The following is a 25,561-nucleotide window of genomic DNA, read 5'->3' as shown; positions in this document are numbered from 1 at the left end:
AAATTGCTTGAACACTCACATGCTGTTTTAAAGGATTCATGCTTTCTAATTAAACTGAACATTGCACGATCTTGTTTTATCTTTTCATCAAGGCACTGGTTAAAAATCAGCATGCTCATGATGACTTGCTATGGTAATGAATGCGCATGGGGACTGCTGGAGACCTCAGCGCGCGTCAGATTAAACAGGCAAACAGCTAGCTAATTAAACTAACTGCCAAGGTTGTAAGCTAAGTAAGGTTTATCTTGGTAAACATTAGCAACGTTGGCACCAGATTTAGCATAAGTCGTTTTCAAAGACTATCGGTAAAAATAAGCAGCTTCTGTACAGGTTGGGGCATTATAAATATGTAGCGTTAACTTAAGAAGTTGCTTTAGCATTAGTGGCAGTCATAGCTAACATTTCAGCCCGCTGTAGAGCTAGCTAGCTAGCTATCTTAGCTAAGAGTTTATAAGTACATTTGCATAAAAACGAGTCCAGTTTGAGTTTAACAGGTGAAATACCTTTACTTAAACTGCCTTCCAGCTACCATTGAAAGGAACATGACCTGTTTGGCCACCAGGTGGTGCTTCCATTCATTACTGTGCTCACAACCGGATGTAACGTTATACAGAGTAAGTATGGTAGCCTAGCTATATCATCTAGTTTTATACAGCCTTCGCCCCATGTTGGCTCAGTCCTGCAGCGGCTCAGGGTTCGAATCCGACCTGCTGCCCTTTGCTGCGTGTCATCCCCCATCTCTCTCCCCCGTTCATGTCTATCCACTTTCGAATAAAGGGAAAAGCCCCAAAAAATAACCTTTAAAAAAAAAAGAAGACTGTACTGTTGCTAGAGGCAGACCTAACTATGTTCATTGGGATGGTATTAAATGAAAGACAGTCAAGAGTAGATGTAGGTTACTGAATAAATATCATTTTGCTCATTTAAGTAACATACAGTAGGATGCAAGGGTTTGTTGGTATAGATGAGTTTTAAAATCATAGAATTAACAAACCAGTCATTTGGATTTTGAGTAATTTTAAGAAAGTCCCTGGGGTCACTTGAGGTCAGGCCCTTTGTGCTTGCTTCCTAGTACAATGCCCCCCCTGACACCATCAATAACAATGTCCTCTGGCTGTGTTTCCCTGATTAAGCTTTCCAAACTCCCCATCCGAGAGTTCGACAGAAATGTGTCATAAGGATACACTACACCACTGTCAGGTGGTGTGCCCACAGAGTCACTGGAGCACAAATAAGATGGTGATAACCGCTCTACTACCAACAGCCAAAAGGGCTCTGGACACTGGACCTACATGGGATAAGATTGCATGGTTGGTATCAAGTCATTCTGTGGTTCACCCAAGACGACATTGTCAAAGGTGTCAATTTAAAGGCTCTGTTGCTTGCTCATGCATATTCATTAGTTTTACCCGAATATTTATCCAAAATACAAATAATAACTCTGTTTTTATTGCATAGATATGAGATGTTTTTGTTTTTAAGCTGATATCTTGTACCTGAGACAGCTCATATCTACTGACAGATTATCTGATGTAAAGTAGTTTTGCACATAATTGTTTTTTAGTCAAGTAAAATAGTTTTTGTTCTTTATCAGACCAGAAAAGTCCACTGTGGCTAATTGGTTTGGTGGCTGATGTCAACTTCAAAGTGTTTAAAGTGGCATTTGATGACTACACCCATCAGAGAATGAGGTTAGTATAAACTACAGGGGCAACCAGTAACTTTGCACGATTGCTGACATGGTTACCGACCATCCTGGAGGAACTAGGCTCTCCCCAACCCCTTGTTGCTGATATTGAATCATGTAATTAAGGGCAGAATCCCTCAACGAAATGGTCAGGTTAATGTCACTGAGAGTATCACACACTTTAGCTCAGTGGGCTGGGGAGGATGCATCCTTTACAGTTCTAGGTAAATACAAGGAAAGAAGTTGCATAAAGTTAAGCAAGATGTTTTGTTTGATACACATCTCCTAAATATTGGTTTATTTATGTGTCCTTAAACATGGACTGCTTTAATTAAATTTAATTAAGTGGGTAAAACATAAAGATGTTTGCCCAATTTAATAATAATGATAACATGTTTCTGTTATTCCCTCTAACTAAAGCTATATCTTTTGTTGTGAACAGTGATACCTCCACATAATGAGGATGCCACATGCAACCCTGACTGGAGTGCTTAAATAATTTAAAACCTTGTTTCATCGGATACCAGCAACTCTAGACTTTGACGTATGGCTTACAGACTGGCTGTATGTGTAATTTATGAGATGATGAGTTGTAAATTAGCATTGAATAGAAGTTGCATTTAATAGAAGTTGCTAAAGCATGCCTCAATTTAGAAAAATAATGCAACATAATCAGTGCATTTAAAACTGCTTTATTTGTGGGGAAACACATCATACTATTGTTATCCTTATTTGATCTTTCAAGTAAATAGACATATGCAAAATGGATTAACACCCTCTGTATCATTCAAAACTCAAATCTGAATGAATTTGAAACACCAGGCTTTGCAAATAGGGCTTGCCACCATTTGGTGATTCCATGACAAAAGACTGTGTCTGCACCAAGACCCAGTTTGGAACAGCACTCTATTAAAGATTAAAGCGGAGCATTCTTCCAACTAGGCTGGCCCGACATTTTCTTTACTTCCATGAAATTCTATTACTAGTGACATAGCAATATATAGATCACCTCAACCTCACACATTTTGAAGCTTTTTCATTATGATAGACTACAGTATATATCACACACACACACACACACACACACAGACACACATCACTATACAATTTATCAGTTGGATTATTTCAATGGCCTTTTGCCCTGTATGTAAAAGTTGCTGGTTGGCTTTTCAGCGACCATTTTAGAGGAGGATTTAGGATTTAAGAAAAAAATCATTTACTTTTTTCTTTTGTTTTGGGCACAGTCTATGTGGATTGGTGGACTCTGCTCACAGTGACGTCTCTCAGCAGTCCCTAGTTATAGTTACCAGTCTCAGGTTGAACACTCATGCACTATTCATTGGGGTATCACATCACTCCTGCCTAACTTCAGACTTGGACAAACCAAATTCTTTTCTGTACAACTTTACTTTGTAGCCTTATTTTTACTACTGTGTAAATGTCTAAAATGTTTATGTAGTGTTGCTTCTATCTCACAGGTAAAAAGAAGTTGCTGTTTCCTTGCAGGAAACCTTTTGGAGCTACTCAGAGGAAGGAGACAAGAGCATTATATTCTTGTATGGTATGTATTTTAACATATTTTATCAGCAACATCATGTTAGGCAAAGATCAGCTAGAACAAGCAAATCTTTGGCATTTAGGCCTCAATGTTTTGCAGCATATTTAAAAGACTTTCTTTGTAGAGGGCCTTTCTGATGACTAATATTTGTTCTGTTAAGATATCTTTCATTTGGATAACAGAAATATTCAGAACTTTGCTGTCTAGGTTTCTTGCAGTTTGCAGTATTTGATTGCATGCATTTTGGTTATTCTAAACATCTGCAACATGCAGCTCATAAGGGTGTTACATTATTTTGCTGAGGTCTTGGATTTTGACTAAGTTTCAAGCATTGGCACATGTTTAAAATGTATGGTGCATAGTTTTGATGTGTTCCGCTGTTCGACTATTACACACAACTCTGAAAATGTAAAGAAAATATAAAAAAAAATGTAAACAAACTTTTAGGGAAAAAGTGTCAGCCCAGATAATTTGTGTATGCTTCTGAAAATGCCAATCTTGGAAATAATTAACTCACTAGATCACATTCAACATTGATTATGAATATGAACTTTTTAGATTAAAACCGTTCACTTGTGGAAAGGGCACTTTGCTGATTAATTACAGCAGAAGATTAATCATTTTAAGTGTACTATTTTTCGCAATGTGTGTGAAATGTATCCTCTTTAATTGATGTATTAAGGTCAGTTGATTTGAATAATTGAAAGCCTCTTTTGAAGGCTAATCCAGGGTGTGGTAGCACAAAGACAGCCCTGTTAAAATGATAGCATACATGCTGTACTTTAGTTCTGTCATGACACTGAAATATGTTTCTCAATTCATATGTTTTAGGTTTGAATGAATGCGCATTCAATGTTTTTACATGCTCTTTATAATTAAGGCATTTTCCAATCAACAAATTGTTGGCCTTCTCTCTACAAGTCATTGGAGTAGAGTGTCATGGTTTAGTCTGTTGTGTCTGTTCAGACTGAAGAATTCTGGTTTGCAGAACATGCATAGCAAATAAGATTAACATGTATAAAACAATTAACACTTTATTTTTTTAATTAATTGAAAGTAGTTGATAATACAGATGTTTAAGTAATTGCATCAACAAAATATACACCAATGTTTTCTTTATAAATGTGAAAACCCATTGAATCACTATATTTCTTTCACAGAGCACACAAAGAATTGTTTTCAACCATGAAGCGCAGTAAGCACCGTGGACACAAGGAGGACAGAAACGGAGGTATCAGTAACTCGGATGGATGACAGGAGATTAGGTCAAATTAAATCGGAAATCCTGTTGGCTTACAGACCCTTGCAGCCCACTTCAGCTCAATAGAAACATTTTGTCAAACCAAAGAACCAATGCTTTTCTCTACATTTATTCTCATCGTTAAAAATATGAATGCAGCAGTTACTTCACCAGTTACAGCTGTGAATGCCTCAGTTGCTTTATAAACCAACCTTGCAGTAGACTAATATGCATTCAACATTGCTGCATGTATTATACATTCTTTCTGCTTTTAAATGTCATATCACTTGTCTCTGACTTTCATAAAAAAAAACTCCCAGTGGATTACAGAATAATATATACAATAAAACACAATTTTTTAGCAGGGTGTTCCATGGTGCAAGAATTTACTAAGATTTTTCTGTCACCATTTTTAAGTACTTTAATTTTAGAACATTTGTCAACATTGTGTGTCTTTCATATGATCTCCAGATGAGCCAGCTATTCTGGAGACAGAGGACCTGGATCGTCAGGGAATGTTCATGGGAGGAGGCCCAGATCCCGACACCATCTCACTGGCCTCAGTCACAGCCGTCACCACCAATGTATCAAATAAGAGGCAAGCATGGTTCTGTTGTGTATTCGGCTGCATTTAAAAAAAAATATATGAGATTGCTAGTGTTAATCATGTGAATCTGTCTGAAGATTCTCAATAATGTCTACCATCTCATTGTCTTACAGATCAAAGCCAGACATAAAGATGGAGCCTAGCTCTGGAAGACCAGTAGATTACCAAGTAAGAGAAATCTTACCCATCATTTTATTGGCCACGTTTTTTTTTCTAGTACGTGTTGAGGAATTACTGACTAGTCGTGGTGGAATATATTAATGTTATTTTACTTGCACAGGCATGACTAATCTTTTTTTTTTTTTTGTCTGACACAATTGGTACATAATCACTGACTCAAAAAAAATCAGTCACTCACTCAATTGTCATGGTATGACAAGACTGAGATTCTCATGGTTGGTCCTAAAAATCATAGACAAAAGTTTTATTCACACCTGGATTCACTGTCTCTGAAATACAGTGAGCAAGTCAGAAACCTTGGCATTGTTTTTGATACTGATCTCACCTTTGAAAATCACATCACAAATGTCACCAAAACAGCATTTTATCACTCAAAAAGTATATCAAAACTTACCGCATTCATGCGTGCATGCGTGTTTGTGAATTTGTATGGTGAAACTGTGTTTGTTTATGTTGAATGTACTATTGTGTTTATTGCATTCTTATTTCTATTCATGCTTTGTATGTGTATGATGTTTTTAATGTAAGCACTTTCAGTTTACTTGTAATGAAAGGTGCTATACAAATAAAATTGACATTGACATTTAATTTCAGATCAGTGTGACAGTGATTGAAGCCAGGCAGCTGGTTGGACTAAACATGGATCCAATGGTCTGTGTGGAGATTGGAGAAGATAAAAAGTACACCTCAATGAAGGAATCGACCAACTGCCCATACTACAACGAAGTGAGTCAGCCATTACAACACATTGTATCTATATTCATTTCAGTTTAGACAAAAGCTTACTATATATCTAAATACAGGGTTGATACTAACAGTATCGTCGCTAACTCTTTTCTCTTTCCAGTATTTTGTGTTCGACTTCCACGTCCCTCCAGATGTTATGTTTGACAAAATCCTGAAGTTGTCTGTAAGTTGTTTGATTCATAACAATGTAAAATGAAACAGATTCATGAATTTGTTTGCTACAAGACAAGTGTATTTAATGTTATGTAATGTAATTTCCCTGAACCAACCCTTAGGTGATTCACTCCAAAAACCTTCTGCGTAGTGGAACACTGGTTGGAACTTTTAAACTGGATGTTGGCACAATCTACAGCCAGCCTGGTAAAGAATCAATGAAAATCAGCTTTGTTATTATGAATTAATGGTACGGATATTTTAATTAATTTGTCCTTTCTTTTGTCTTGCAGAACATCAGTTTTACCACAAGTGGGCTTTGCTGATTGACCCTGAGGACATCTCAGGGGGCTGCAAAGGCTACATTAAGTGTGATATTGCAGTTGTGGCCAAAGGAGACACCATAAAGACTCCACACAAGGCCAATGAATCAGAAGAAGATGACATAGAGGGGTTACTAGATTTTGATTGTGCATGATTCTTTATTCTAAAAATATAAATTGTCAAGCGAAGATGTTAGCGTCTTGATTGTTTTCTTATTTCATCGAGTCCCATTTCTGTTTCAGCAATCTCTTAATACCAGAGGGGGTGCCTGCAGAGCGACAGTGGGCTCGTTATTACCTGAAGATCTACAAGGCCGAGGGACTCCCTAGAATGAACACCAGCATCATGGCTAACGTCAAAAAGGCCTTCATCGGAGAAAATAAGGACCTGGTTGACCCTTATGTCCTAGTACAGTTTGCCGGGCAGAAAGTGAGTAATAGTATGGATCCTATACATTGCCCTCTGTTTTTGGTAGCTTTCTCTCAGCCGGGTCAAAATATAAATGCCAGTGCAACTCCTGAGTTAATTCATATATACAATGTAATGTGTGATTACAGGGGAAAACATCAGTTCAAAAGAGCTGCTATGAGCCTATCTGGAACGAGCAAATTGTTTTCACCGAGATGTTTCCACCACTATGCAAGCGCATGAAGATCCAACTCCGTGACTCAGATAAAGTGAATGATGTTGCCATTGGAACACACTTCCTGGACCTGCGGAATATTTCCAATGATGGGGACAAAGGTAATGTACCGTTTGATCTTTTAAACGCATTTCCTAAAAGTTTACCTTCCTAATTTTTTGAAATATTGTTTTGACCTGGATAGAAACTAGTGGGCGGTGCCTTTTACGATACAAGGAAGCATCCTCCAGGTTGATTGTTATCTCATTTAACTGCAGAAGATTTGGTTTGAATCTGGGTTCTGTTTGAGCAACTTGTACACTGTTGTAAACAATAAGCATGTCTGTTGACCTTGCAATCAAATATACTCAGTGCATCTGTCAAGTAGTGCTATTCTATCTATAGTTTGTAATTATCAGATACAAATTATATTTATCCTTTATCTCTCAGGCTTCCTTCCCACGCTGGGACCTGCCTGGGTTAACATGTACGGCTCCACTCGTACCTACACACTGATGGACGAGTACCAGGAGTTAAACGAAGGACTCGGAGAGGGAGTGTCCTTCAGGGCCCGTCTGCTCATCAACCTGGGTGTGGAGATCCTGGACCCCTCCTCGCCTGACATTACAAGCTCCACAGATGTGCAGTTGGAGGGTGTATCCAACATCGCAGAGGTGGGTCCCTGCTTGGATGGGCAGCCATGCAGTGGAAGCCAATTGTTACTCATTGTGCTGCGGTTGTTGTTGAATTATTAATTGTCTTTTTTTGGCCCACCTGGTGCATTATTAACATGCTGTTGCATTAATGTGGCTTTTTTTTTGTTGGTGGACAATGTTACACAGCAGATTCAATTGAGCACAGTGGGATTGTAATCCCCCCAAGTCCTCAGGGATTCAGTTCTCTCTTTTCCACAGCTTGTATTACAGGGTTGTCAGGACCACTATGTATCTATATATATTTTTTTTAATTCAAATTTTTATTAGGAACACATTGGTGTACATAATACAGCACAACAAATATGCATATTTTTCTAATTCAAAGAACAAATAAAATAAATAAATAATATACCGGTATACATAGAAAAAAAATGGAATGACATACCTAAACATAATTGAAAATCCCGAGAAAATAAATGAGTGAAAAGAAAAAGAAAAATTCTAAAAAAAAAGAAAAAGAAAAAATAAAAAGAAAGAAAAAAAGAACTTTGCTATACAAGTGGACACAATAATTAAAATATTGAAAATAATTAAATAATAATAATACAGTTAGTATGAAAGAAAGACAAGCTGAAAATATGTACTCCTGGAGGAACATTTAAGTGGCCGAACATTTGAGTAGCTTAAACAAAAAATTAGGGGGAGGAGACATAAAAATAAGATCATCGTAAATGAAGTAAAGTCTGATCTAAGTGAGGATATCGATTCATCCCAGGATGCCCAACAGTTTTTAAATTTATCTCGTTAAGTCTTTCAGTAAAAGTGAGCTTCTCCATTACATAAATGTCGTGGATAATCTCAAAACCAATCTTCAACCTTGGGTACATCTGTTGTCAACCACTTCTTTGTAAGGGCTTTCTTACTGGCTATCAACATAATATTAAACATATACTTGTTTACAAATCCCTTATCAGTTTCTGATCTCCAACCCAGGTACAGAGTCTCAAACTTGAGACTACAGATATAATTTTGGCAAAATGTTTTGGAAGATTTACTCCCAGGTACTTCATCACATCAGAATCCCAATTTAGCCAGTTTTTTCACCTGAACGGCAGTATTCCGTCTCCCTTTCATGACATCAACGCCTAATCATTTTTTTCTTCTTTTTTTCCCAGGTTTGTTTATTAATTTCAAAACAGCAATACAAAAGCAGTTGAAAAATATATGTATAAAAACAGGTTTCCTTTTTTTCTTACATACACAAAATAAAATAAACAACAAATCAAAGCAAACCAAAACACAACAACCCCCCACAGTCAGTAATGAGGATTCAATACAAAAATACAGACACATATACAGCATCCAAATTCAGCAAAACATTACAATAGGTAGTCACCCTAACAGAATACAAAATAGGACATATTGCCAGGTTTAGGCCAATCTAGTCTTAGTCAGAACTATGTGAGAAACTAGTATTCTCAAAATATAGAAAAAATGGGCCCTATACCTTCCAACATTTTTGAGAAGAACTCCTTGTAGAAAGTCTAATTTGTTCTAATTGAAGAAAATAAAGGACATCTGCCAACCAGCATGCATGACAAGGGGGGGGGTTCTTAATTTCCATTTAGTTAAAATTAGTCTTCTCGCTAATAAGGTGACAAAGGCAATAACATCTCTCTAGATTTTGATAGGGAAGGTACAAAGGAGGAGACACAAAACAATGCGGTGAGAGCATTCGGCTCGATCCTCTCTTCAACTTTGTCTGAAATAGTTTTAAAAATATCCATCCAGTAGTTGCGCAGAGATGGGCAGAGCCATAACATATGAATTAGATTGGCTGGGGTTTGCTTACATCTATCACATTCTGGAGATATATCTTTGTAGATCCTAGCCAGCCTCTCTTTAGTGTAATACGTACGGTGCAGAATTTTGCACTGAATAAGGCCATGGCGCGCACATATTGAAGAGTTATGCACATGACTAAGAATTTCGTCCCACAAAACCTCAGATAACTCCTCCCCCAAATCCTCTTGCCACAAGGCTCTTATGGGATCCAGTGGATCTGGATGAAGAGAGAGAATTTGATTATAAATATCTGAAATTGAAAACTTATCAAGTTTGAAAAACGTATCAAGAGGTGACTCGTTGGGCAAATTGGGGAAGGTTGTGCGAGCAAAACTACGAACTTCTAGGTATCTAAAAAAGGGATATTTAGGGAGTGAGAATTTCTCTAAGAGCTGTTGGAAGGACGCAAAGGTGTTGCTAATGTATAAATCCTGAAATGATACTATGCCTTGATTGGACCAAATTGAAAAAGCATTGTCTACAAAAGATGGAGGGAAAGTATGATTAGTGGCTATTGGAGCTTGGATGGAGAAAGATTGTAAACCAAAACAGCGTTTGAACTGAGCCCAAATTCTAAGAGAAGTTCTCACAAGCACATTCTTACTGTACGGAGAAGTGGAGGATAAAGTAGAAGAATGCACTACAGCCTTCAATGGAAACTGGTTTAGTAGAAAATGCCTCCATGGTAATATCACATATTTCTTTGAATGTTTTAAGCCTCTGAAAGACGGCGTTATATTGCCAGGGTCTGGGAGCTCCGAAGTTATGCTGCTAACCTCATGGCCGCTCAACCGGAAGTTGACCACTATGTTTCTTTTTATGTCATCAAATAGCAACAGCTTTAAAAATTTGGTGAATTTAAGTGTGTTTAAGTGTTAATGTTCAGTTTCTAACTTTAATTTAATTAAGAACATTTGAAGAAGTGACAGAGTTTACCAACACTTTCTCACACTTGTTTGTCTATTTCACAGACAGCTACCGGGAAGGTTGAGGAATTTTTCCTCTTTGGGTCTTTCCTGGAGGCCACAATGATTGACAGAAAGATTGGTGATAAGCCCATCAACTTTGAGGTCACCATAGGTATTTTCAATTTCCTGTTCTTTTGTCTTAAATTGAATCTTTGGAAACTTAAGCCCATTTTCACTGTAATTTTTGAGCAGGTAGCAGAAAGTTGAATAAGGCAGTTTTAGAAATGACCTTAAATTATGAACATTATAGTGTTGTTGCTGTATCTCATATGAAAGCAAGCAGTTTTAGAGACCAAGTTATCATCAGGATTTGAAGGTGCAGCAACATTTAAGGGTGTGACTACTAACATAGCTGCTGTGTGCCAGGTTACTATGGAAACGAGATTGATGGAGCTGCCAGGCCAAACACGAAGGGGAAGAAGGGGGGAGGAGATGGTGATGAAGAGGAAACTGAGCTGATCCACAACTCCAGTGAGGAGGAGATGGATGATGACGGGGACCTGACTTCAGTGGCGACTACCCCTCCCATGAAACCTGTCATCACTGACCGGTCAGAGCAAAATTGTCACCATCATAGAGTGACAGTGCAACTAACAACAAACAAACAACAAAAAACTGATGCCTAAGCTGTTTCTTGTATTGTGATTTTAAAGTAATTGAAATAGTCCTAAATAGTACTTATCTTACAGAACATTTAGTAATTGCCTTTTGAAATGTAGACCTTTGCATATTAGAGTCTTTTCACTCTGTTAGATGCACATCAATCAACATCCCAGTTTAACCAACCAGGTGGTTTATTATTTCTATTTTAAAGAAATGTATCATTTGTATCCTTAGAAACTACTTCCACCTGCCGTATTTTGAGAGGAAGCCGTGTATCTACATTAAGAGTTGGTGGCAGGACCAGAGAAGGAGGCTGTACAATGCCAACATTATCGACAACATTGCAGATAAACTGGCAAGTCATGCACTCTACCAATTAGTAGATGAACGTAGTATTACAAAAGTTAGAACTTAGTATCTACTTGTGTTTTGGCAGTTGAACACAGTTTCTGATTTTGAATCTAAACATATATTGCTACTACAGGAGGATGGACTGAATGATGTGCAAGAGATCATCAAGACAGAGAAGACCTATCCTGAGCGCAGACTAAGAGGCGTCCTTGAGGAACTCAGCCAGGGTTGTAGGTCTGTCAAAACAAACTTAAAACTAGCAGTTTTGAAGGTTAAGTCCAATTGATTAGTATAGACTTTGACACTGACTGAGCTCTACTTCTTTCAGTCAGTTTCTTTCGCTGGCAAACAAGGACCAAAATTCATCTGGCAGAACCAAACTTGACAGGGAGAGACTGAAGCTGTGCATGTCAGAAGTGGTATGTCAACTAAAAAGAAGCTTAGTTTTTTTCTTTTACTTGTTCATTGTTTACATTTCCACTGTCTTGCTAAATGCTGGGCTGTTTCTGGGTTTAGGAGAGCATCGGCCAGCAAGCTAAAGCCATGAGGTCACAGGTGAAGAAAAGCACAGTGAGAGATAAAATCAAGCTGGCTCAGAACTTCCTCACAAAGCTGCGCTTCTTGGCTGATGAAGTGAGATCCACAATATTATGTTACGAATGATTTTGCTTGTTGAACATGCTTGAGTCATTGTGGTCATTTCATGTTTAATGTGAGCATTCTTACTGCAGCCGCAACACAGCGTTCCTGATGTTTTCATATGGATGATAAGTAATGGAAAGCGCATTGCTTATGCACGTGTTCCCTCCAAAGACATCCTTTATTCCAGTATAGAGGAGGAGACAGGAAAGGACTGTGGCAAAGTCAAGACAATCTTTCTGAGGGTGAGTTTACGCTAAATATAGTAAGATAATCAATCAAAAGGCAGTTAATCTAATCGGTTTTGTATTTTGAATGTTGCATTAAATTCCCTTTCACCTTTTGCTCATATACTAAAGATCCCTGGTAAGAAAGGTTTTGGGCCTGCTGGCTGGACAGTCCAGTCCAAGATAGAGATTTATCTGTGGCTGGGTCTGACTAGACAGCGCAAAGACTACCTGAAGGGCCTGCCCAATGGATTTGAGGAAAATAAGTTGTCCAAAGGACCTGGCATGCCGTGCTCACCTCCCATCAGCCTCACCTACATGAGTAAGATCATCGACAAATTCAATATTTCTTCTATGTTAACTTTACACTGAAATAAAGGCTGACAGCTTCTTTTACAACATAATATTTTAAATACCGTACCCACCATGTTTTAAACATATAGAATTATGATAATTCTAATATACTTTTTTACAAATGTCTGTAAATGCACGGCACATATCAAGTGTAATTTATGGACTTATTGATTCAATTATGAGCATCTAAATCTGTCTACAGTGAAACAGATCTTCCAGCTGCGGGTCCACATGTACCAAGCTCGCAGCCTGTTTGCTGCTGATAGCACAGGTCTGTCTGATCCCTTTGCAAGAATTTTCTTCTCCACACAAAGCCAGGTCACTGAGGTGAGCACACTCAGCGGTCAGCCTACGATATGATTTATTGAATAGCAGATCTTGCATCTTTATCAAATGTTTTATTTTCTTTCCAGATTCTGCCTGAGACTCTGTGCCCGACATGGGACCAGCTGCTGGTCTTTGAGAATGTGGAGTTGTTTGGAGAGGCCATCGAACTGAGAGACGACCCTCCTATTATCGTCATTGAACTCTATGATCAAGACACAGTGGTAAGGGTTCTTCTGAAATAGTGACGCCTCTCTTTTTCCATTTGTATTAATGTGAGCAAACAGTATACCTTTGCACAGCTTAAGTTACCAGATAACAACAGTCTTACCATTCTGCTCCATCCTTATCATTCTAATAATTTAAGAGTCTGCCTGTCTTTTACTTGAAATGTAAGACTTGACATGCCACTTAATGAGTTTAAACCTGTGTGTGATATGCCCTCAATAGATGTGTTTGTCAATAGCAGCCTGATATGAAATATATTTGAAAGAATGTGTTTGTTGACTGACAATTTTATATTTACTCCTGACAATTACACCATTGTTTTGGATGACCCATTGGATAAGTAGAGTGTGGATTCTTATGGCTTGATGTACTGTAGAAGCACTGTAATGTGTGCAGAGAAGATTGTATTAAAAGGCATGCAAGAGGAATAAGATATGTCCATAAGGATAGATTAACTTATACCTGTTGCATTCCTTTAAGTGACATTTTGTGCTTTTTGTATGTGACCAACAGATAATTTGGACTCTTCATAACCACTAACTGCAAGAGAGATTTTATATTTTATTTTTTGAAACGTAATCATTCAATGATTTCTTTTTAACATTACATGAATATATAATGTCTGTTTTGCAGTTCACTGGTTATTTTAGGTATGTTGCTTTTGTTCATTTCTTCTTTTATCTTCAATGGTTTTTTATATAGTCTGCCTGGAAACATGAGCATCTCAAGCCATGTTTCTTCCTGCTGATAGTACAAATAATTAATAATTACACCATAAGCATTTTTTTTTTTTAAATAAAGCCTTTGTAATATGAACACTGACAGATATCGCTATGCTATACGCTAGGCTATGGTAGGCTAAAAAGACCATTCTTTCAAATATTCAAACTAGAATTCTTGTTTTAACCTTGTAAGATTAATTTACCATTATGCTTCCAGGGTAAAGCTGAATTCATGGGCAGAACATTTGCCAAACCTGTGGTAAAGATGGCGGACGAGCATTATGGTCCCCCACGCTTTCCTCCTCAACTGGAGTACTATCAGATCTACCGTGGGAACTGCACCGCTGGAGAAATGCTGGCAGCCTTTGAACTGCTGCAGGTAAGGCTGCCAGATACACAAACCATCTAGTTGTGAGGGTACTGTTTACAAAACTAAAGTTGTCAGATCATATTGAAAAGAAATGATTTATAATACTTTAATTGTGTCGTCTGTTAGATTGGCCCCAATGGGAAAGCTGACCTGCCTCCCATAGACGGTCCCACAGATATGGAACGTGGCCCAATCCTGCCTGTACCGCTGGGGATCAGACCAGTGCTCAGCAAATACAGGATTGAGGTGAAGACTTTTTTTTTTTTTTTTTATTAACAGAAAAGTAAAGTAAAACAGCAACATAATCACTGAACCACCCTGTCCCTCAGGTTTTGTTCTGGGGCTTGAGGGACTTGAAGAGGGTCAATCTGGCCCAGGTGGATCGGCCTCGTGTGGACATTGAATGTGCCGGAAAGGGAGTACAGTCAGCCCTCATCCCAAACTACAAGAAAAACCCCAACTTCAGCACCCTTGTCAAGTGGTTTGAAGTGGTACTTTATCATTTAAATTACTCTATTAATATTTGCTTTTTTTTTTTTACCCCCTTTTATTAAATTAAAGTCATTTTTACATGCCATGCAAATTAGAAAAGAATCATTGAGAAGAATTCAAAAACGAATTCCTGTAAGACTATTCTTGTCAATCAAATAATTCTGTAATTTGTGTGTCAGGATTTGCCTGAGAATGAGTTGCTTCACCCGCCACTGAACATCCGGGTGGTGGACTGCAGGGCTTTTGGCCGCTACACTCTGGTTGGCTCCAATGCCGTCACCACCCTGCGGAAGTTCATCTACAGGGCAAAAGACAAGCAGGCAAACAACTGGTCCACTACAGGTATAAACTAAAACCTGGAGACATTAAACCATAGTGCTTTTTTTTTTTTCAACAACATACAGTCATTAAAATGTAAAAGATAAAGTACAGTATGTGTTTGCTAGTGCAATACACAACAGTTTCCAATTATATAGATACACATAGAAATATACAGTATATACATAAAGAAACCCATTCACGTTCTCCGTTTATCTTTCAGAGGAAATAATTGTCGTCAACATGGAACCTGAGCCTGGTTTTAAGAAGATGGACACTGTGGTCAAACTAGACTCTGTAAGTTTCATTTTTTAAATTTTAGGACATGGTTAAAACAGAAAGCATTTCACACTAGAAAGCTAACAAAAGTCACATTATTTGACTTTATGCAATCTGGCTTTCTACCTAGTGTGACACTGTGGTCAAAGTTGAGGTAAGAAAAGTGCTTTACACTTAATGAATTAAAATTGAAAGATTTTATGTTGCTGCAAGAAACCCTAGAGCTTTACTGACAGCTTGTTTAATGCACCTTGTATGAAAAGGATGATGACAAGGATGGAAAGGGGAGAAAGAAGAAGAGAAAGAAGGGTGATGAGATTGAAGAGGACGAACTTGACGAGAGCATGTTGGACTGGTGGTCCAAATATTTTGCCTCCATTGAAACTTTGACAGAGGTGAGAAACAGGAAAACAGCACAGCCATTTTGAGTCTTCTTTTGCTTTACTGACTGCAGACCTGGATAAGGTTGAGCTACAAAGTATGATAGCAGCTGAAATTAAATGCTCTTACTATTTATTTATTTATTTATTTATTTTAAACTTGATCAACTCAGATCCTAACTTAAGTATCTTGGGGAAACTGGATCTTGTTTGCGTCTTGATAAATCCAGTTGAGAATTGATCTTCTTGTTCTACAGGTTCTCAAGGTTCAAGAAGCTGCTCTTTCAGATTCAGAGGACAAAGATGACATGGACATTGCAGATGGCGGAGGTAAAACCAGATAAAACGGCAAACAAGACCAGTGTTTTGTTTATCTCATCAATTTCAAAGTTTTATATTATCCAGCATGCTTTCGTACCTCTTTGAACAAGGTTAATGGGGTGGAGTAGCAAATATGTGATGTTTTGAGTAAGGTCATAAAACAGAGACAAAAGCTACAAAAAAATAGATTATCTAAAGATTCTAAACCTTCTGGCAGAATGCACCCCCAACAAGCACGTATTACACTTTGACCATTCAAATTGTGTTCATGCATATTCAGCTTTTATAAGATCACTAACTGATTATTTTCTTCCACAGTGCAGTAGTAAACCTTGTAGCCTAAGATTGCCTTCATGTAGATGCTGACATGAATCCAAATTTCCACACGTGGGACAGCCGCTTTTTTTTCTCCCATATATGCATATTAGCCATATGCTTGACATGAAAGTTGTCAATGAAAAATTACAGTGAATCAAAAAAAGAAACACCGACGGTGCAATTTGATGACATGATGAGAATTTATTTTAGTGCTACATTTGAAACATATTTGATTCTGTGCTCTGCCCACCAGGCGGCACACAGTCAACTATTTATAGTATGACAAAATATAGTATGCATGCTAATATAGTAGTATACACTGCATTCCATGGTGCATATTACTGACATGGCTTGACTGTGGATAATAATGACGAGAACGAGTCAAGCTTCTCTTTAATGAGCTTTACAGAGACCATACAGCTGCCTGCCTGGAAGATCCTGTTACACCACCAAGTATCCCTTCTGAACTGTGTACCTCCAATAGTAGTTCCAATGGCATGTTTGTTGTATACAGTCACAGCTGGTTTTGGCAACATTCATGTGGAATTCATGTCTCGAGTGCTCTGCTCTTCCAACCACCACCCCGCTCCCCCTCGTCACTCTGTCCTCACTGCTAACCTGTACTCAGATATCAAACTTGATGACTCTCCTGTGAAAGGCACCAAGAAAGGAAAAGGAAAGAAGAAAAAGGAGAAGCTGGGAATCGATCCATTCGAGAAGAAAAAGCCGAAGCTGGATGAACTAAAGGTATTTGACTCAGAACCTACACTACAGCTGAGAGCTGAGTTGTGTGTATATACAGTATACTTGTTGGTTGTACATGACATGGTGGGATCAGTATAATCCAGAAAAAGTGCCACATTCGTAGAAAAAGATAATTCAAAACCGAAATTTTGATAAATTTGTGTTCTCAAACAAGGTGTACCCTAAGGAACTGGAGAGTGAATTTGACAACTTTGAAGACTGGCTCCACAGCTTTAACCTGTACAGGGGCAAAGGTGGCGATGATGAAGACCAAAACATGATGGATGAGGACAGAATTGTTGGAAAATTCAAAGTAAGAAGAAAATGTTTAGAGAACAAAACATTTAATAATTTACAATTTAGTTACATCAATTGTCTGTATAAACAGAGCTTGTCATAGATTTCTATTTTGTTTAGCTGACATAAGACAGTTGCAGACAGGACGGAATGCATTAATTGTTATGGAACAAGTTATAGGTAACATGTTTTTGCCAATATATTTTGCAATATAACAATTCATTTGTTTGACTGTGTCCCTTTAGGGCTCACTGTGCATGTACAAAGTGTCGGATGACATGCCCAGAGACATGAGCTTTGACTCCAACATGGGAATGTTTCAGAACATTCCTCACAACGATCCCATTAATATTCTCGTCCGCATCTACGTTATTAGGGTAGGCTATGTGTTCTACACTTTGAAGATTCAAGGATTTATTGTTGTCATTATACAATACAGGATTGCACAATAAAATATAGCTGTAGTGTTTTAAATGATAGTGCTAATAGAAATGGTTGCTTTTTGGTTATAGTGGATTTGCAGTAGCAGGATACCACTGTAGCTATCTCAGGAGATGCTTAGATTATCCATTTCACTCTTAAATTATCCAATTTGTCTGGTAGGCAACTGATCTGCATCCAGCTGACATTAATGGGAAAGCTGATCCATACATCGCAATCAGACTGGGAAAGACAGAGATCAAAGACAAAGAGAACTACATCTCAAAACAGCTGAACCCTTTGTTTGGCAAGTAAGTAAAATGCTTTAATTCTGATAAAAGTATCATTACGTTTATGATCTTACGAAGTTTGGACTATATTATGTATGTTTAATAGGGCTGTCAAACTTTTTTTTTTTTTAATCGCTGAATTTCTATAGTTAATCGCGATTAATCGCATGTTTTATCACATGATTCAAATTCTATTATTTTGCATTTCAGAACTGTTTTTAAGTACATATTAACAATGGAAAGCAATTCTTACCAGTGTATCTTGATTGGGAATCAAATGAATGCAAAGAAAGTTACTTTATGAAGTTTACTTTAAGATTTGTATTTGTTTATTATTTATTTATTTACTGTAAACAAAAGAAAATGTGTGAATCTAGTCACACATTTGAATCTAGAGTCAGTGCAGTAACTCCTAAATAATTTTGATTACTCACTGACATCCAGTGATCGCCGGTTAATGAGACACAGTTGCACTTTGCAGCTGTTCCAGTTGGGCTGCTTTCTCCGTGTCGTACAGGCTGTGTATGCGTGAAACTACTGTCCCCCTCGACGGCAATGTATAAGACGGGTCAGAACATGCCAACCGTAGTCTTTTAGACCCGAGTCTTCTACGATGCTGACAGGTCTGCAGTTAGTTGCCACCCATTTTGCAAGAGCGGTAGTAATTTTTTTGGATTTGGTTTCATCCACAGATCAGCAAGTAGCACTCTCCAAAATAATGCTTTGCCTGAGCCTGCTAGCATCAACCTGAGTCACGTTAACTGTACTACTATGCTTAGCTCGTAGGTGGTAGCTCAAGCTTGACGTGCTTCGGTGATATTTTAATTCGGCTTTACACAATGCGCATATGGCTTTCGACCTGAGTTTTGGAAAATAAAAAGCACCATTCAGAATTGTGTTGCTGCTGTCTTTCTCCATCATGCCTGCAGCCTGCAGCAGCAGGATGTGTTACGAGGAAGTATGGCAAAGTGCGGCAAAGTAAAATAGTAGCCTGTTAGGCACGAAGCGAAGCCGAGTGAAGTGAAAATAAATTAATAAATGGTGGCATGCGATTAAAAAAAATGAACGCGTTATGCTCGGCCCTTAATCGCATCGCGATTAACGCGTTAATGCTGACAGCTCTAATGTTTAAATATGCCTGAAAACCTGACAAATATTTGTCACCCTATCAGATCCTTTGACGTGGAGGCCACATTCCCAATGGATTCCACACTCACAGTGTCAATTTATGACTGGGACCTGGTGGGAACAGATGATCTGATTGGAGAAACCAAAATTGACCTTGAGAACCGTTTCTACAGCAAACACAGAGCCACATGTGGTGTTGCATGTAACTACGCCATGTAAGAATCAACTCCCTGCAGCAGTGTGTGGTGGATTGTGGAAAAAATAGTGGTTTATTATTTAATACACGATAGGAAAAGAATCATGATGACTCAGGTGGCATTAGTCAGTGATATCATCAATATGCATTAGTCAGTCACAGAATAGTACATGCAATTGACTTTCAAATATTTTCATAGTTGTATGTGTTCTACATGGTTAACACACATATGTTTTTACTTGAATGTAGTTTCCTAAACTATTTCATAAGCAAGGTATGATTTTATGACATGGTACAGGATCCAGATAAAAGACTAGACATTACATAGACGAAATTACCAATGTCTCCACAGCTGGAATTGGTAGTGTGTAGTACTAAACCTTATGTTTGATAAGCCCAAAATGATTTCATTTTCATTAAGCCGGCAACTAAATGTAAACATGAGATTTCTTAGACAAGTTTGTAAAGTATTGACTCCTGCAGCAAAAAACACTTGCTCTTCACCATCTTGGTCTTTTCAAACGGCTGTACTCGATATTCAGAAGAATTGCCTACCACAAGTTTCCAGTATAGATGGTGTACAATATGCTCTGAACAGAGACATCTTCTCTCCATCTGTACATACATTCAACTTGCGTAAGAGAGTGTTTGCTTGTGCATACATCATGCAGCATTGCCTTGGAATATCTTCACCATCTGTCATTAACACATTTTGTTCTGTAATAAAATGTCCAAAATATTTTACTTTATTACAGACACTAAGATTATTATAAGACTATTTAAAGTCAGGAAATTTGAGATATTTCTCAGGATCTGATCTACATATTGTAGTGTTACCATAAGTTTACATAATCCATCGTTTATCATGTAACTGTAACTGCTTTTGCTCTTTTCCGTAGCCATGGTTACAATGTGTGGCGGGACCCAATGAAACCCACACAAATCCTGGCTAAGCTGTGTAAAGACGGCAAACTGGATGGGCCTCACTACGGCCCTGCAGGACGAGTGAAGGTGGAGAACCGTGTCTTCATGGCACCGACTGAGATAGAGGATGAAAACGGTATATGAAAATTTCACTCATACACTTTATCATGATACTTACCTTTCATCATTTTACTTCTGTACTTGCTCTAAATTGCACAGGAGCAGCAGCTAATTGCCTCAATGTAAAGCAAATTAAAAAGTGTGATTTTAAATTAATATTAAACCACCATTTGATGATGTTTGTCAGGTTTGAAGAAGCAGACAGATGAACATCTGGCTCTGACCGTGTTGAAGCACTGGGAGGAAATCCCACGGGTCGGCTGCAAACTTGTCCCAGAACATGTGGAAACCAGACCACTGCACCACCCTGATAAACCAGGGATTGAACAAGTATGTCATTCAGTGTACTCATGCTGGCTCTACTCCAGTCAACTTCACATTTTAATCAAATCAATTTATACTATAATGTTTTGTTTGCCTACTTTACGACCTTATTTCCTTGTGTTCAATTGTTACAATTCTTTCAGGGGAGAATTGAGATGTGGGTGGATATATTCCCTAAGGACATGACTGCACCTGCCCCTGCCCTTGATATTTCACCAAGGAAACCAAAGAAGTATGTACTTTAGTCAAACATGTCACTCTACAGCTTTTACATCCACTATATATATGTTTTTAGCTAAACGCTGCTGATAACATCCAACAGCCAGAGGAGTGCTCCTTGAGCTTTTTTTTTTTGGATAAGGTATAATCAAGGAACACTTTTAATAATCAATACTGATCAGTGTTTCGTCATATATCTTGTAATGTTTGCTTGTGTCCAGGTTTGAACTTAGGGTAATCATCTGGAACACAGATGAGGTTGTTCTAGAGGATGATGATATCTTCACTGGCGAGAAATCGAGTGACATATTTGTGCGAGGGTAATTATAAGCTCTATTTGTTTTTGGTGTTTTATTTTTTCGTCTCTTGCTAATTTTCCTCTGTCTTTACACTTTAGAGTACACCTAGCACAATACATTGGAGCACAAAATAATTTGCTTCTGATTTAGACTGAAAAAATAACCAATTTTTAAAAACAATGTTCAAGATTGTGAATTTCTCCTACACCTTTTCCTGTAACAGCTGGTTGAAAGGACAACAGGAGGACAAGCAGGACACAGATGTCCACTACCACTCCATCACTGGGGAGGGCAACTTCAACTGGCGCTTCGTCTACCCCTTTGACTACCTCATGGCCGAAGAGAAGATCGTCATCTCAAAAAAAGAGTCCATGTTTGCCTGGGATGAGACTGAATACAAGATCCCAGCTCGTCTTAATCTGCAAGTGTGGGACGCTGACCATTTCTCTGCAGATGACTTCTTAGGTGCAGTGGACAACCATTTATGATAACCTTTGGCTTCATCAATCACTGTTAATACTCAGAATTAAACTCACAATTTAAAAAAAATGCATGCTTACAGGGTAACTTGACAGCTTTGTTGACCAAATAACACTTTCGAAGACTGGATCATTTTTTCCCAACAAATTGGACATGAGACATAGATCTGTCCGTTAACTACTCCTTGTTTATTCCACCATGCCAATTAAGCTTTCTGGCATTTAACCAAGTTGAATAATGTCTCTTTTTTAGGTGCAATTGAAATTGACCTGAACCGTTTTCCACGGGGGGCGAAGACTGCCAAGCAGTGCACCATTGAGATGGTGACAAATGAAGCCGAGATGCCCACGGTCTCCATCTTCAAACAGAAGAGGATCAAAGGCTGGTGGCCATTTGTTGCCAGAAATGAAGATGACGAGTTTGAACTCACGGTAGGTCAAAGTAAAAAGTAACCCAAAATGTTAAACCTAAAAATAAAAAAATGGCTGAATGATTTGGACAATAGCTTAAAACCACCATTGTGATTGTGAGTGATTGTGTTGTCTTTTTAGGGAAAAGTGGAAGCAGAGCTGCACCTCCTGACAGGAGAGGAAGCAGAGAGAAGCCCAGTTGGTGAAGGACGCAACGAACCAGACCCACTGGAGAAACCCAAGTATGTTCTGTTATCACCCCACTGTCCACATTTGTATTACTGACTACTCTTTTAAAACAATTTTCTCAGTTACATTGTTGACTTTATTCTATGGCTTGGTTATATTTCACGCTTGCTATAAACACCCAGACACACAAATGCAAGAATACTTTTTGTTCAGCTGCTGCAAGTCCAGCTCAACTTTAAAAAGTTAAACTCCAAAAGGTGGTCCAATGCAAAACAGGCCGGATAAAACTAAATAAATACTATGATACAAAATAAAATAATAATAAATACATGAATAAATAAAAAGATAAATCAGTTATAAATGAAAAAATGTGAATTCTCAAACATAAAACAAGCATAAACACAATTTTAAACAATTGTAAAATTACATAATAAAATTAGAGAGAAATTTCCCGAAATAAGGAAAGACATTTTTCCGAATTTACTTCAACCAAGTTCTGGACTTATACCTAGGATCTTCTTTCTTTACATGGTAAGTTGCTGTTTCGTCATATCTTTTGTGTATTTTACCTAGAATAATCTTTTGTAATATTGTAAATTGTTTCTCTGTCCTATTTTCAGTAATGTCAGCAATATTAACATTTAAATTTGTCTTAGAAAGAGAGCAACAATAATGGTCCATAATGCTTAAAGTCTGTATTTTCTGAACATCAGTGTTTTTGTCCTTCCAGCCGCCCAGACACCAGCCTTCTGTGGTTCCTCACTCCACTCAAGGCCATACAAAACTTGGTCTGCAACCAGTACAAATGGCTAACCATCAAGATTGTCAGTGCTCTCCTGCTGTTGGCCATGCTGGCTCTTTTCCTCTACAACATGCCTGGTTACATGGTGAAGAAAATGCTGGGAGCTTGAGATGTTGCTCAGACACCTCTGCAGAAGGTTCCAGCAATTTCACTAAGCGGATGGCTCTCTTTTCCTACTTTCTATCTACAGTTTCCCTTCAGTCATAGCATTTTAAAAACTGAATGCAACCAATGATTTAAGTAGACCGCGTGTCATTTTATGAGCCAAGATAAAAAAAAACAATAGCAAAACAACATGTTTTGAGAATGCTTTTAGAAACGCATTTTCTCCTTAATATTAAGATGTATTCTATTGATTTGGATATTCATATATTGACTCTCAGCTATCAGGTGACAAAAAGTAGATTATTTAAGATACTCAATGTGCATAGACCACTTGTTAACATTTTTTGTCACCTGAAAATCAGTGAGCTGAGTGTCAGCGTTGGTGTATCCACATAAAATGTGACAAGAAAAAAAACCTCTAAATGTCCCTTGCCACTTGTTTGTGATTTTATCACATATTTATATGCATATGAAGCTTTCAATGCACCAGTTCAGTTCAGTGTAAAGTAGTAGTAAAGATTTGATGCGGCTTAGTTGATCAACATATTTAATTTTCTATAGTTAAAGGTGCTTATTTAAAGTAAAAGATTTGAAGTAGAATTTATATTTCAAGCTATAATATTTACATCATACGAGAATGAAAAGAAATATCTGTACATGCTTCTTAAAAGGATTTTTGCATTGAAGACAAACAAATACTGGGGGGGGGTTAGAACTTTATCTAAGATAATTAAACCTGGTTATTTCAGAGTGAATTTCACTTGATCAAGAGATAATGAAGGTAAGAACATCATGAAAATGATCAATTTAACCAATGCCATAGTAATGTTCACTGCATATGAAATTAAACATCATTTTTTATTGTGGTGAGTTGGATTTCTTACTTTTGAGTTGAGTTTCTTTGAGCAGTTCTTACTACTGTCCTGGTTAGGATTGCACATTTCATGGTCAGCACTATGCACAATTTGACAGAATTTGTGAATTAAGTTGCAAAAAAACTAAACATTTTCTTACCTCCAAGTAGTGTGTGAAAATGAGAATAAAAGATCTGAGAAAGATCTAACTGATCTTAAATGTTGGAGTAGGTTCAGGTTCTAAAAACACTGGGACTTTGGTAGATACCCACTTGATTTGTCTTAACTATGGCCTCATATTCCCTTCAGCTGAACATTAGAATGCATTTTTGAATGATATGAGGACTGGATTTTGTCCTCTAGAGTCATAATGTAGTGATTACTTTAGTGGACTTAATAACCAGTATGGACATGAGGAATGAGGAGCTTTACATACAGTCTGTAATAACAGGGCTCAAACACAGGTCACTGCTGTCAAATGTTCTCTCCTTATCTAACTTCCACACCAAAAGGTATATCATCCCTTGTGTGGAGGTAAGTAGGTCTTCCCTCAGGTTATATCAGTGCTTTGTAGTAACTTTCTTCTGTGTTTTTATTTTAGATTGTTGACTACCTTTTGCATTCTGTAATTCTGTTTGTGTTTTTTTGCTCCACCAGCCGTCCAGATATCGCCCTCCTCTGGTTCCTCATCCCTTTCAAAGCTGTGAAAAACCTGATATGTGACCAGTACCTGGGGCTGACCCTCAAGATTGTCAGTGCTCTCCTGCTGCTGGCCATGCTGGCTCTTTTCCTCTACAGCATGCCTGGTTACATGGTGAAGAAAATGATGGGGGTCTAAGTTCAAACCAGCACATGATAACTGTTTCAAAGGGTGTGCATTCAGTAATATTTTGAATTGTTTGTGAACGTTTTGCAATTTACCATTTGACAAAATAATAGCACTATTACGATAGCAGTACGAATAATAAATCTTGAGTGCATCCATCATTGGTTATTAATGTAGTGTAATGTGTACAAATCTCAACATATTGCTACTGTTGGTGTGATAACTGCAGTTTTTCTTGTTTCTTAAAATGGGGTTTCTTTATTCCCAATAAATTCATTCAATGTCCATTGCTCACCTTTGAGTTGGCTTGTGTTAGAGTTTAGATTTTCTTCCTTTAAACAATGTCTTGCCATGTCCTGTTTGTGCACTATTTATGATATTTCAAATTTGTCCATAAATGACCTCTGAACAACTCACTCAA

At 37.8% G+C, this 25,561-nt stretch overlaps 1 protein-coding gene across 2 annotated transcripts; it reads left to right on the top strand.

The window, feature by feature from the left end:
• The first annotated feature begins 26 nt into the window (after positions 1-26).
• On the top strand, positions 27-25,561 carry LOC116057532 (otoferlin-like). 2 transcript variants are annotated; one of them, XM_035994747.1, is made up of 45 exons: positions 27-330; positions 1,134-1,310; positions 1,595-1,691; positions 3,194-3,248; positions 4,406-4,476; positions 4,957-5,083; positions 5,206-5,260; positions 5,867-5,998; positions 6,120-6,182; positions 6,295-6,379; positions 6,466-6,625; positions 6,739-6,925; positions 7,054-7,240; positions 7,569-7,792; positions 10,591-10,699; positions 10,954-11,137; positions 11,425-11,545; positions 11,675-11,775; positions 11,870-11,960; positions 12,058-12,174; positions 12,273-12,425; positions 12,540-12,729; positions 12,964-13,088; positions 13,175-13,306; positions 14,253-14,414; positions 14,532-14,651; positions 14,735-14,896; positions 15,077-15,239; positions 15,439-15,512; positions 15,625-15,648; positions 15,758-15,889; positions 16,132-16,204; positions 17,142-17,260; positions 17,433-17,570; positions 17,800-17,931; positions 18,158-18,285; positions 19,437-19,607; positions 20,488-20,648; positions 20,820-20,962; positions 21,100-21,188; positions 21,397-21,495; positions 21,698-21,939; positions 22,207-22,385; positions 22,506-22,606; positions 24,972-25,561. In XM_035994747.1, exons 5-45 carry the CDS (start codon positions 4,431-4,433, stop codon positions 25,150-25,152), a joined length of 5,382 nt encoding a protein of 1,793 aa, XP_035850640.1. In that variant the 5' UTR covers positions 27-330; positions 1,134-1,310; positions 1,595-1,691; positions 3,194-3,248; positions 4,406-4,430; the 3' UTR covers positions 25,153-25,561. The 2 variants fall into 2 exon arrangements, with proteins under 2 accessions (XP_035850640.1, XP_035850639.1); XM_035994746.1 differs by having other exon boundaries at positions 28-330; positions 13,175-13,309.

Source organism: Sander lucioperca, chromosome 18, assembly GCF_008315115.2.
Source record: "Sander lucioperca isolate FBNREF2018 chromosome 18, SLUC_FBN_1.2, whole genome shotgun sequence".
NCBI classification, from domain to species: Eukaryota; Metazoa; Chordata; class Actinopteri; order Perciformes; family Percidae; genus Sander; species Sander lucioperca.
Note: the sequence above shows the minus strand (reverse complement) of the source record. Positions and strands in the feature narration are given on the sequence as shown.